Source organism: Nicotiana sylvestris, chromosome 2 (assembly GCF_000393655.2).
Source record: "Nicotiana sylvestris chromosome 2, ASM39365v2, whole genome shotgun sequence".
In the NCBI taxonomy this organism is placed as follows: Eukaryota; Viridiplantae; Streptophyta; class Magnoliopsida; order Solanales; family Solanaceae; genus Nicotiana; species Nicotiana sylvestris.
This window is the reverse complement of record NC_091058.1, coordinates 92584082-92598408: the sequence shown is the minus strand read 5'-3', so window position 1 is coordinate 92598408 and position 14327 is coordinate 92584082. Positions and strand designations below refer to the sequence as shown.

Genomic DNA, 14327 nt, shown 5'->3' with positions numbered 1-14327 from the left:
CTAGGTGTGAGCACTGCCCGGGATCCTTGAGGTCCTTAGGGAACTCTGACACACCTAGACATGATACTGTCTATGGAACTTTGGCATTTAAGGCTATTGGAGGCTTGGGGAAGTCATTTGGGCTTGCTTCAGGCTCCCTATAGTTAGCTTCTTCTTTTTCTCTATTGTTTATGTAATTTATTTAGCTGGTCTGTAATAATTATTTGTAAACAACATTGGAGTGATTAGTGAAAAGGGGTGGGTAGCTATATACATGTTGGGTAACTCGGGTAGATACCATGCATATAGGATTGTGTTAATGCATTTGCTATATTTTGCTTTGCTTTCACAACATTAGAAATTATGCCTATAGGATCTAAATGACTTCAATAATAGAAATCATGTCTATAGAGTTGAAATCAACTTTATAATTAGATATCATGCTTATAGAGTGTAAAGTGATTGAGTTCAGTTTCTTCTACAACATGTATTTACATTCGTCTCACTAGAAATCATGCCTATAAGTTCAAAAATCAGCTCTTAACAATTAGATACCATGCCTATAGGAATTAAAATAAGAAATCCTGCCTAGAGAACTTAAAATCTGTTTAGTTAAACAAATCAGTTTAATCCATGTTAGTTCATTCTGAATTGGTTTAATCAACTATCCGCTTCTTTAAATGACTTTTCAAACACTACCTTAATTTACTAACGCTAGAAAGCATGTCTATAGGATCTCAATTGTCCGTTTAAAATTGTTCATTGTTTTACTGCATCAATGTAGATGTCATGCTCTTAGGACATCACTGTGTTGCGTTTAGGCAAGCCTATAGAGCGATTTAAATTCTGCAACTCTGAAACTGTGCTTTTGTTATTTAAAACTATCTAGATTTAACAGATCTAAATCAGTAGGCAAGCTAAATAGGATTTTGACACTTTGCCCTAGTTTAATACTGTATAATTTTTGCTCACCTAGATATCATGTTCAAGGATTTTCTCTTAAAATACTTGACTATTATTTGAAGGCGTGCATTTACTTGTTATATTTGTGGAGGTAACTATGGGCCTATAAGGTGTTCCCTTTAAATGCAGTCCCAACTATTCTTGATTGACGCCTAGACTGTTATCCCTTCTAGAACTGTCCAAAAAATAGAGGTCCTAAAATACCTCCAGGGCCACGAGGAAGGATGGGTAGTGCACGCATAGGAAATTTTCAAGGTTGCTAGAACGCTTTAGGCTATGACCCAGGAGAGGGGATTGGGTAGAAAGGGATATGATGACTATGCACTAATGTCATGTGTAGCCTCATTGAGGAGTGTTTACCGGGCATTGTGTGGGGTGATCCTGTAGGCTAACCAACCTAGGACCCCTCCTTCCCAAATTCTCAATGTTTAAAATTTACTTTTCTATATGTATGCAATAGGTTCAAGTCTTTTCCTTTTGTCTCATTATTTGAGTCATATAATATCCAAAACTTGCCCTTATTTGCAAATATGTGTTTAAACTGTTTATTTGTTAAAAGGACTAATTTCTAAGTATAAGTTCGGCCGGAACCCACCGTTGTGGACCAAGAGGGGTTCCTAACACCTTCCCCTCAAGGTTATTTCGATCCCTTACCCTAAATCTCTGGTAATGTAAACTAGTCTAAGAGTTAATCGCTCTAGGTTCGCTAATACACCATAATCCGTTAGGTGGCTACTCTTCAAAATACCCAAATTCCCGAAAGGAAATGAGTTATTACTCCCATGAATGTCGAAACCCAAACTTCCCCGTCAAAAGGGAAAAAAGGGGGCGCGACAACATATAGACTCTGCTGGGGATATCTTAGGCTCTTACCATAACGAACTTATTTTAGTCCAAGCATGCTTTATCCCGTGTACCCTTTCCCCCCTTTATTTGGATTTTAATTACTTTCAAGCATTCATGGTTTCTTTATTTTCCTGAAACTGACTTGTCTCTTTGTTTTCTTTTCCGTAACTGTTTTTTAATTATTTAAATACCACATTTATTTTTCTATGTGCAAATACTTGACTACATGATATTTATTGTTGCATAAATCATGCTCCATATCATATTCCACTCGTGCGTATCAAATCCTATAGCAGTGCTTGATGAGTGGTTGCGCTCTTCCTATTTATTACCCTTAAATTCGGAAAGGCTTATTTGCGGTAAAACTAGTCGATAAGCGGTGCATTCGACGGTTCCGTGCCTTTCCCCCTCAAGTTGTTCGCTTGAGGGTACCAGTCGAAACCCCTATAGTAAACTCACTCTAGTCAAAATTGTGCATGCATCATGGTCGAACCTAGTCGGATCAATATGTTGTCCACATAATGATCCTTTAAGATGAGCCTTATCCAAAAGTCCATCGGGGTTTCCATAATCCCAACGGACACAACCACGTTCTATGCATTAATTTGGAGAACTAAATGTCAATATGCTAATCATAATTGCATAAATAGTCGAGTCTGGTGGGGGAAGGCCTAACCCTTTTGTTCTGCAGAAAATGAGGCACGAGGTCCCCAGATTCGGTATGGTTAGCAACATCCCACCATTGCTGCTAGATTGGTGGGAGGACCTTTCCTCGAGTGACAAGAAACATCTAAGAAAGTACCTGGGTAACTTGCCTTCCCTGCTAGACATTGAGCCAAACAACAAGTTGATCGAGGCTGCTACTTCGTTCTGGGATAGTGAGAGGTCTGTGTTCCGTTTCGGCGACATAGAAATGACACCACTTCTAGAAGAAATTGGAGGGCTTGCAGGATTGATTTAGGATAGTCCCTGGCTATTGGTGCCAGAGAACCGTACTGGTAAAGGGTTTTTAAAGATGATGGGGCTGAAGAAGAATGCCGACCTAGTGTACCTGAAGGAATCTTACATAACCTTCGAATATCTGTATGAGAGGTATGGCCATAGTAAGTCCTGTCGTACCTACCATGATGAGCTCTCTCTCACTTCTTTGGGCCACATCCACCGTAGAGTGTTAGTGTTCATCGTATGCTTCTTAGGATTGATAGTGTTCCCAATGAAAAAGGAAAGAATCCACACTAGGTTGGTCATGGTCGCCAAGACTTTGATGGAAGGGATTAATGGACAGACATACACCATAGTCCCCATGATCATAGCCGAAATCTACAGTGCTCTGGAGTGATGCCAAAGAGGGGTCAAGCATTTCAAGGGTTGTAACTTGTTGCTGCAGTTGTGGTTGTTAGAACATTTCCAAAAGGGTCACTATCACCAAGAATTTTCGCGAAGAGCTTGGAACGACCATATTGCCTTCCATCACCCCAAGCGGATGACTTACATTCCAGACAGGTTTGCTCAGCCGGAAAGTGCAAGAATGGGTAGAGTTCTTCAACAATCTGATCGACGAACAAGTGCAATGGATGTTTGAATGGTTCCCAACAGACAAATTAATTATCAGATCCAGGGATGCTCCACACTTGGTGCTGGTCGGGTTGAGAGGGATATACCCCTATGTCCATATCCAAGTTATGAGGCAAGCAGCCAGGAAATAGGTTGTACCAAAAGTTGCCAATATGAGTCATTTCAGGGCAAACTTTCAAGACGACGATGTCCCTTACAAATGCCAAGCTCAGCATATGTGGCACTGCAAGATTATTGTAGAAAAGAACACCATTGAGCCAGACAGGTATCATGTAGGGTGCGAACCTCTCTACCCGGCATGGTTAGAAGACAATCTGAAAGGAATGGTTATGCCAGGGGCCAGTCGAGGAAATAGAATCATAGACGAAGAAGCTGAAGCTCAACTCAAATACAACCGGCTGCGTAAGAGGGTCCGCGACTTTTAGAATGAGTACCGGGAAATACAAGAGAGGAATGTGAGGTCGATCGAAGAATGGAAAGAAATGGCAGTCACTTCCAACAAGAAATTAGAGTATCTAGGGCGAGGAATAGTGGAGCTGGAGGTAAAGTCATAAAGAGGATCGAGGATTGCCGGAATGCTAAAGGAGCTGAAGGAGGACATCTGGCCAATGCCTACTTGCTATTGGGTCTGTGAGAGTTGGGGGACCTATATGATGGAGTCAGGAAGATCGAATATGGGGAAGGTCCTTCTGGGACCAAATAAGCTAGATTTATTTCTTTTCTAAAAATGTAATAACGCCAAGTGCCAGTAGTGACTTATTTTTTCTATTATCTTAGTGTCATTTGGGATTTGTCTATTTTTCATGTTATGAAATGAAGCATTTATTGGCATTTAAAGTTCTCCAAATCTATTTGTCGCTAGGCCTACCTCGGGCACAATGAGGCTCCTAAATTAAGACGCGAATTTACATTTCCGCAATATGTGTTTAAATACTACAAACATTTTAGAATCCTCACTGACTTGTTACCTTTTTGTTTTTCCTTATTTTTGATTATTCCTATCCCCTTAGGTTGGTTCACTCATACTGGCATCATCAGCGTACCATACCAGATCTAGAGGCCCTCCACCTTTTCCTCTTCCAAGCAATACAAAAAGCAAAGGAAAAGCAAAAATGGACGACTTAAGTGGTATCCGAAAGGAGAATGCTGAGAATGCAGAAACTTCAGATGGACGGAGTACTCCAGCACCAAATGACCTAGTCTTGAGATTGGAACAAAAGATATTGGAATTACAAGAAGAACTTGAGTAGGTTCGCAACTTGGCAAACTTGTCACTCACCCTGAATGTCCCTGATATCAACCAACAGAACATAAAGAACCCAGCACCTCCCCAAAGCACACAAAACCAATATCCACAAAATCCTCCCGCACCAAATCAATACGCAACTCCACCCAAAAATCCCAACCCATTACCAATACCAACTCTGCCACAACACCACCATCAACCAATTCAGTACCACCAACCACCATACCCCCTAAAACACACCACAACCCATTCTCGATCCCCAAAATTCCACCAATGACCATCATTACATTCAAGTCCCTGGCACCCATCAGAGCAACCCTATATGTGTGGAAACTGTACCTCACTCTATCCAACCAAACTCCAATACATCGGAATCCTCCGAAAAGGTCATGCTCGTTAAAAACATGGCTGAAGAGCTTAAGAAGTTGACAAGCTGTGTTCAGGGTGTCGAAGGCGACAAAGGAATACAAGTTTGAACTATGAAAACTTATGCATATAGCTAGATGTAGAACTGCTAGAGGGGTACAAACTCCCCAAGTTCGAGATGTTTGACGGCGCACGTGATCCCAGGGTTCATTTGAAGATTTATTGTGACAAGCTTGTTGGGGTCGGAAAGGATGAAAAGATCCGGATGAAACTCTTTATGAGGAGTCTTACTGGAGATACTTTGTCTTGGTACATCAGCCAAGATCCCAAGAAATGGACCAGTTGGGTAATTATGGTATCTGATTTCATGGACCGGTTCAGATTCAACACAGAAAACATGCCAGATATTTTCTACATCCAGAATCTCAAGAAGAAGCCCACCGAGACCTTCCGCGAATACGCTACCCGTTGGAGATCGGAAGTGGCCAAAGTTAGGCCATCTTTGGACGAGGGACAAATAAACAAGTTCTTCGTCAGAGCGCAGGATCCACAGTACTATGAAAGATTGATGATTATTGAAAACCATAAGTTCTCCGATATCATCAAACTCGGGGAAAGAATCGAAGAAGGAATCAAAAGTAGGATGATAACAAACTTTGAGGCACTACAAGCCACAAATAAGGTATTGCAATCAGGCGGCATATCAAAGAAGAAAGATGTTGGGACAGTGATGGTGGCTCAAGGCCCGAAATCTCCATACACATACCAAACACCTCCACTTACATATCAAACACCTCCACCTACATAACAAACACCTCCATCCACATATCAAACACCTCCGCCCACATACCAGGCACCACCACCCACATATCAACCCTCATCTCCCAGATACTCCCAAACAACCACTATCCATCATACCTATAACTCCAACCGGCTCATTTCCAATCACCACTAACTCGCCAAAATTATCCAAGACCAAGACCCAACTTCGACCGCAAGCCGCCCAGACAATACACCGCCATTGCTGAGCCCATTGACCAGTTGTATGAAAGGTTGAAAGTTGCAGGTTAAGTCACTCCTATTCCTACTGTGGCATTAGAAAACCCATCCCAATGGGTCAATCTAAACAGAACTTATGCGTACTATTCCGGAATGAAGGGGCACACCACTGCTGAGTTCCGAACATTGAAGAATAAGATCCAGGCGCTAATTGACAACAAGGTCATATAGGCAAAGGAAGCCGCACCTAATGTCCGCAATAACCCCCTCCCTGATCATAGCGGTGGTGGAGTACATGTGATAGAGATGAACAAAGAATGGGAACCTGAGGGGTCGATTGGGCTTATTCGAGAAGGCGATGACTTTAAAGTTGCAGTCTCACTTACTCCTATTGTGGTACAGACTTAGTCAGCAATCGAGGTTGAGGTATCTGCATCAGTTCCATTCGAGGTAGAGGTGGCTCTGCCTGCTGCCACCTCCGTTCCGTTTGAAGTCGAAGTGGTCACACACAGTGACAGTATCAACCACACCTCCCTTCGAATCAAAAACAATACCTTGGGATTATGTTGCCGAGGCTCGGTGAAAAGGGACGGCCAAGGTAGAGGAATCTGACGCTGCACAAGGAATGACTAGAACTGGAAGAGTCTATACACATGAACATTTGGGAGGTTCAAGTAAGGATGCCACAACTAGACAACCTATTATTGAGACATGGTCAGATGACCTATGGAGGAAAATGCAAGCAAAGGAGTATTCCGTTGTTGACTATTTGAACGAAACCCCTGCTCAGATATCTATCCTATCACTGTTGCAAAATTTAGAGGCACATAAGAACGCTTTAATGAAAGTGCTGAGCGAGGCTTATGTACCTAATAACAACACCGGCGAAGAAATGGCCAATATGGTAGGGAAAGTATTGGAAAGTCATAAGATCATCTTCCACGAAGATGAGCTACCTCCTGAGGGGTTGAATCACAATCGAGCATTGCATATTACAATTTGAAGACAAATTCATTGTCAGGGTCTTGGTTGAAGGAGGTTCAAGCCTAAATATTTGTCTGTTGGACACTCTAAAAAGGTTGGCCAAAGGGTTACATGAAATACGGGTAGGAAGCATGAACGTGAAAGCTTTTGATGGGTACCAAATGGCCACAATCGTGTAAATCAACCTTTGCTTGTAGATGGGGCCAACTTGGTTTGACGTCGAGTTTCAGGTGCTCGACATACCAGCCTCATATAATCTTCTATTGGGCCGACCATGGATCCATGCTGCTGAAGCCGTGCCTTCCACACTACATCATGCCGTGAAGTTCGAATGGAATCATCAGGAGGTGATCATTCACGGAGATAGAAGTAACCCCATCTATACCTGTCAAACCATCTCGGTCATTAGACATAGAAGAAAGCTAGAAGGGGAAACCTATCATCACATTGAACGGGTCAATGCCGTCGAGAAGGATAAATGGTGGAGTAGTAAAATAGAAAGCATATTGGCTTGGTCTGGATATGAACCTGGCAAAGGGTTGGGAAAGATCCTCCAAAGTATCACTAAATCGATATGGCTGAAAAATCATGGTACCACCTTTGGGCTTGGATACTGGTACACATGGCAAGAGTATAGAAATTGGTTGCCTCCATGGTGTGGACCGTATTACCCTATCGAGCAACCAGTGCCACGTTTGGAACAAATTTTTCCCCAAGCTGATATGATATGGGGGACTGTAGAAGAGGAAGCACTAGCTGGGTTGAAGTATTTGTTCTTGGGGGATGAAGACATGGACTGCAATGCCATAATTTAGGAGGGTGAGGAAGAAGGCCTCACTATTCAAACCATAATGAAGGGAGCTATTCTCAGGAACTGGACCGCCACACTGTCCCGAGCCCGCAGAGTCCCTGGGTAGCTTGGAAGATTTTACTTCTATAGCCATTATAGGCATTTAAGATTTCCATTAATTTTGTTTTAAGATTTACTTATTTCAAAATAAATGCTCGATTCATCGAGCCGCACTTGTCTAGATGATTTTTCAGTTTTAATCAAATGCATTTGCTTCTTTATTATTCATTACTATTTTTTACACTTTTCTTTCTACATTGTTATTATTACTTTTCCTGATAAACCAGTGTCTGTGACATGTAATGAGGCAACGCAACATGAGAATAGCAATTCAGATGAAGAGGATGGAATACCCAACGAAATTGTGAAGAAGGTCGAAAACTTTGAGAATAATCCTAAGTCCAATCTGGACAAAATAGAAGCAGTAAATTTGGGAGACGTCGAGACCGTCAAGGAGACTCGCATTAGCATTCACTTGTCACCAATAGAGAAGGAAGAGTATATTTGTTTCCTAAAAGAGAATGAGGACATTTTCGCATGGTCTTATGATGACATCACCGGTTTGAGAACGTCCATAGTGGCTCACAAGTTGCCTACTAATCCCATGTGTCCGCCAGTAAAGCAGAAACTCAGAAAGTTCAAACCGGAAATGAGCTTGAAAATCAAGGAGGAAGTTACCAAGCAGAGTAAAGCCAATGTTCTCAGGGTGGTTGAGTACCCAACCTGGTTAGCCAACATTGTTCCAGTTCCGAAGAAAGATGGGAAAGTCAGAGTATGTGTTGACTATCGGGATTTAAACAAAGCAAGTCCCAAGGACGACTTCTCATTGCCAAATATACATATCCTGATCGATAATTGCGCCAAGCATGAACTCCAATCCTTTGTAGATTGCTTCAAGGGTTATCACCAGATCTGGATGGATGAAGAAGATGCGGAGAAGATAGCTTTTATCACACCTTAAGGTGTATATTGTTACAAGATGATGTCATTCGGCCTGAAGAATGTTGGGGCCACTTACATGAGAGCCATGACAACCATCTTCCATGATATGATACACAAAGAAATAGAGGTGTATGTGGACAACATCATTATAAAATCCAAGAAGGCCGCAGATCACATAGCGGACTTGAGAAAGTTCTTTGACAGGCTAAGGAGGTACAACTTGAAACTAAATTCCGCAAAGTGTATGTTCGGGGTTCCCGCGGGAAAATTATTGGGATTCATCATTAGTCGTCAAGGGATCGAGCTGAATCCATCTAAAGTCAAGGCTATTCAGGAGTTACCACCACCTAAAAGCAAAAAGGACGTGATGAGCTTCCTAGGGCGTCTCAACTATATTAGTCGCTTCATAGCACAATCCACGATCATATGTGAACCCATTTTCAAGATGCTGAGGAAAGATGCCGAAACAAGCTGGACAGAAGATTGTCAGAAGTGTCACGACCCCGATTCGCCCTCCGTGAACTGTCGTGATGGCACCTAGTCTCTATGACTAGGTAAGCCTAATTTGTGGAAGAAAACCCAAAATTTGCGGAAGTAAACAATTTAAAATAGAAATAAAGTAGTAACAGTGTTTAAATGTGCCGCTCGGCATACACCATATATAAATCTCAAAACCAATATCCAAATCCAAGACCCGGAAACCAACAAATCACAAGCTAAGAAAAAATAAATACTACATAGCTCTACCTCCGGAATTTGTCTAATAAGAACAGAAAGTACAGAAGGGCTAAATACTAAAAGGCAGGAATAGAAAGGGACTCCTCGGTCTGCGGACGCGGTAGATGTACCTCGAAGTCTCTAAGTAGTCGCCTCCCTCAAGGATGGTAGGCCTTAGTAGAAGTACCTGGATCTGCACATGAAAAACATGTGCAGAAGAGGCATGAGTACACCATAGTGGTACTCAGTAAGTGCCAAGCCTAACCTCGGTTGGGTAGTGACGAGAAAGGTCAGGGCCCTACTAAGGTTAAATACAATATAAGTGTTAACAGTGTGGAATAAAATAGTATAAATAAGTGCAACAGTAAGAAATAACATAGAATTGACAAAACAACAACAACTAGAACAAAGACAAAACAAGCCACGGAAAGAAATACAGCTCAACACAGAGATAACATCTGGGCAACCTTCTAGGATACCGTCTTGTAGTCCCAATTACAACTATCCAGTGGATCTCCCGGGATATCGTCCCATAGTCTATCATATATATGTCTGAAGGATCTCCCGGGATCCCATCCCATAGTCCAACTATTAATGCGTGGGGATCTATCGGAATACCAATCCGTAGTCCTAAATGTAAATACCTAGTACTGGGGGAATCTACCAGGTGCATTCCCGTAGTTTCATATAACTGTGCAGGGGGATCTACCGGGAATCTAACACGTAGTCCCAAAGTAAATGTACAGGGGGATCTACCTGGAATCTAACTCGTAGTCCCAAAGTAAACAGACAAGGGGGAGCTACCGGAATCCAACATCCGTAGTCCTAAATAAATACACAGCAGCAGCAGGAAGATAAACAGAAATAGCAAAATTCATATTAAGGCAATAAGTGATTCTAGCCTAGAATGTTGCACATAATTCAAGTAAGGCAGGTTAAATCAAATGAAGCAATTAAGTCACTTAAACATGCTTTCCTAAGCTAACAACAGGCTTAATAGTGTAAGTAATAGAAACAGGAAATGAAACATACTAGTAAGTACTTAAAGAAATCCGAATTTCCAACAATTAGCACAAGTACGCACTCACCACCTCACGTACAAGGCATTTCAATTACCAAATATACCAATCCTAAGGGGAAAGTCCCCACACACAAGGTTAGACAAGCCACTTACCTCGAACCGACTCAAAATCAACCCAACACCATGTCTTTGCCACGAGTAATCAACTCCAAATGGCCCAAATCTATTCAATTCAATTACATAATGTAAATAACACTTAAAGTAACTGATTCTACAATTAAATTCTAAGCTAATACGCAAAATTATATAAAATAGCCAAAACGCCCCTCGGGGCCACGTCTCAGAATCGGGTAAAATTTACATTTTCAAAATCCTCATACCCTCACGAGTCTAACCATACCAAAATTATCAATTCCGATACCATTTGGTCCTCAAATCATCATTTTATATTTTTGAAATATTTCACAAGTTTTCTTCCCAAATCATGAATTAAATGATGAATTCAATGATGGATTCATGTACTCTAGCCAAATCTGAGTTAGAATCACTTACCCCGATGAATTTCTTGAAAAACCTTCGAAAAATCGGCAAAATTCGAGCTTTCTAGGTCAAAATATGAAATAAAATCCAAAACCTCGTATTTATAGAGCACCCCCGAGATTTCCACCACTGCGGACCGCACACAAACGAGTACTGTCCGCACAAAACTAGTGTGGTCCGTACAAAAACGATTGATGTCCGCACAGGTTTTGACTGCAGTGACAGGCTTTAGTATTTTGGCCATAGCTTTATCTACAGATGTCCAAATGGTGATTTCTCTACTTTTCTTGAAACTAGATACGAAGGGCTACAATTTTCATTTTTTAATCATCCCAAAATTCCTTGTAGATCAAAATATATGAGCTTCCGAAGTAGGATCAGTGAATTTTCCTCACCGCGGACCGCACTGCATTGTGCAGCCGCACAGCCCCCACCGAGGACACACTCATTTTTGTGCGGACCGCACTGGTGGGTTCCAAGGCCTGCAACTCTTCTGGACCTGCAACAACTATGATTTTCGGCCTAAAACATCCCGGAACCTACCCGGAACTCACCCGAGTCCCCGGGACTTCAAACCAATTGTACCAACGCATCCCATGACATCGTTCAAACTTGTCCAAAACTTTGGAACTCTCACAACAACATCAAATCACCAATTAACATAGGATTCAAGCCTAAGAATTTCAAGAACTCTTAGCTTATGCTTTCGATCAAAAAGTCTATCAAATCTCGTCAGAATGACCTGAAATATTGCAAGCACGTCACATTCAACACTACGGAGCTACTCCAATTTTTGGAATTCTATTCCGACCCTTAGATCAAAATCTCACTATCGGACCGAAAACTTCAAAAATACGACTCTCGCCATTTCAAGCCTAAATTAGCTACGGACCTCCAAAACACAATTTGATCATGCCCCTAAGCCCAAAATTACCCAACGGAGCTAATGGAACTGTCGGATTTCCATTCTGAGGCTGTCTTCACACTGTTCCGACTACGGTCAACTTTCCAACACTTAAGCTCTCATTCTGGGACTAAGTGTCCAAAACTCCCCGAAACTCAAAACCGAACATCCCGGTAAATCAAAATAGCAGAAATAAATTAAGAAAAGTAATTAATAGGGGATCAGGGCATTAATTCTTAAGACGACCAGCCGGGTCGTCACAAGAACGCTTTTGACAAGATAAAGGAGTACATGTCCACACCACCAGTTTTGATCCCGCCAGAACCAGGACGACCTTTGTTACTCTATCTATCTATATTGGATGGAGCCTTCGGATGTGTTTTGGGACAACATAATGAGACAGGAAGGAAGGAGCAGGCCACACACTACCTGAGTAAGAAGTTCACACCTTACGAAGCACTGTACTCTCTGCTAGAACGCACTTGCTGTGCTTCGACCAGGACGGCTCAGAAATTGAGGCATTACTTCTGTGCTTACACTACATACCTCATATCCAGAATGAACCTTCTGAAGTACATATTCCAGAAACCCATGCCGACTGGAAAATTGGCCAAATGGCAGAAACTATTAAGTGAGTTCGATATCGTCTACGTAACTCAAAAGACGGTCAAAGGACAAGCATTGGTAGATCACCTTGCTGAAAATACGGTGGGAGGAGCATACGAACCTTTGAAAACATATTTTCCTGATGAAGAAGTGTCTTTCGTAGGGGAAGACATTACCGAAGCATACGACGGTTGGAGGATGTTCTTTAATGGAGCTGTAAATTTCAAAAAAGTGGGAATTAGAGCAATTTTGGTATCAGAAATGGGTCAACATTATCCGGTATCTGCTAAACTTAGATTTTCCTACACCAACAATATGGTAAAGTATGAAGCTTGCATACTAGGGCTCAATATGGAAACCAACATGAACATTCAGGAGTTGTTGGTAATCGGTGATTCAAATTTTCTTGTGCACCATGTACAAGGAGAGTGAGCCATCAAGAATTTCAAGATATTACCATATTTGCACCATGTGCAAGAATTGAGAAAGAGGTTCACGAAGATATAATTCCGACATGTGCCCAGAATTCAGAATGAGTTTGCTGACGCATTGGCCACCTTGTCATCTATGATACAACATCCAAATAATAATTATATTGATCACATTCCGGTGAAGATCCATAATCAGCTGGCATATTGTGCTCACGTTGAAGAAGAAATAGATGGAAAGCCTTGGTTCCATGACATCAAGGAGTATTTATCAAAGGGAGAATATCTGGAGCATGCAAATCACACTAAAAAACGCACACTCCGAATATTGTCCAATCACGTCTTCCACAGTAGAGGAAACTTGTACAAAAAAACTCCTGATTTGGGTTTACTAAGATGTGTCGATGCAAAGGAAGGTTCTAAGCTACTTGAGGATGTACACGTTGGGAGTTACGGCCCGCACATGAATGGTTTTGTCTTGGCTAAGAAGATACTCAGGGCTGGTTACTTTTGGATGAAAATAGAGACAGATTGTATCCAGTATGTCCGCAAATGCTTTCAATGCCAAGTGCATGCCGATATGATAAAAGTGCCGCCAAACGAGCTCAATGCAACAAGCTTACCTTGGCCATTCGCCGCCTGGTGAATGGATGTTATTGGTCTGATTGAGCCTAGTACTTCAAACGAACACATGTTTATTCTGATAGCCATTGATTACTTTACAAAATAGGTAGAGGTTGCATCCTACAAAGCTGTAACCAAGAAAGTCGTCGCAGATTTTGTCAAAGATCGTATTGTCTGTCGATTTGGAGTTCTCGAGTCCATTGTTATTGATAACGCCGCCAAAATCAACAGTGATCTGATGAAAGTAATGTGTGAAACTTTCAAATTAAGCACAAGAATTTCATAGCTTACAGACCTCAGATGAATGGAGCCATAGAAGCCGCAACAAAAATATCAAGAAGATACTAAGGAAGATGGTAGAGAACACAAACAATGGCACGGGAAGCTATCTTTTGCTCTATTGGGATACCGCACTACGGTTCGCACATCAACCGGGGCAACTCCCTACATGTTGGTTTATGGTACCGAGGTTGTCATCCCAGCTAAGGTAGAGATTCCTTCTTTAAGAATCATACAGGAAGCTGAACTCAGCGATGCAGAGTAGATAAGGAGTCGCTATGAACAATTGGCCCTTATTGATGGAAATAGGATGAACGCAGTGTGTCACGGTCAACTTTATCAGAATAGAATGTCCAGAGCTTTCAACAAAAGGGTAAAACCGAGACAATCTGCACCGGGACAGCTGGTGCTGAAGAAGATTTTCCCACATCAAAATGAAGACAAAGGGAAATTCTCTC

The 14327-nt window shown here is 41.8% G+C and overlaps 1 protein-coding gene across 1 annotated transcript; it reads left to right on the top strand.

Moving 5' to 3' along the window:
* The first annotated feature begins 7546 nt into the window (after positions 1-7546).
* LOC138885244 (uncharacterized) lies at positions 7547-13876 on the top strand. The gene is made up of 6 exons (XM_070166163.1): positions 7547-7574; positions 8096-8534; positions 12433-12563; positions 12702-12966; positions 13063-13534; positions 13697-13876. The coding sequence occupies exons 1-6, from the start codon at positions 7547-7549 to the stop codon at positions 13874-13876; spliced, it is 1515 nt and encodes a 504-aa protein (XP_070022264.1).
* Positions 13877-14327: the final 451 nt, after the last annotated feature.

Excerpts from the sequence above, each read along its gene's own strand:
- LOC138885244 (XM_070166163.1), top strand. The coding sequence starts at position 7,547 with ATGGTACCACCTTTGGGCTTGGATACTG. Across the intron at positions 7,575-8,095 it reads ACCTTTGGGCTTGGATACTG|TGTCTGTGACATGTAATGAG; the intron begins GTACACATGGCA and ends CTGATAAACCAG. Across the intron at positions 8,535-12,432 it reads GTGGTTGAGTACCCAACCTG|GACGGCTCAGAAATTGAGGC; the intron begins GTTAGCCAACAT and ends TGCTTCGACCAG.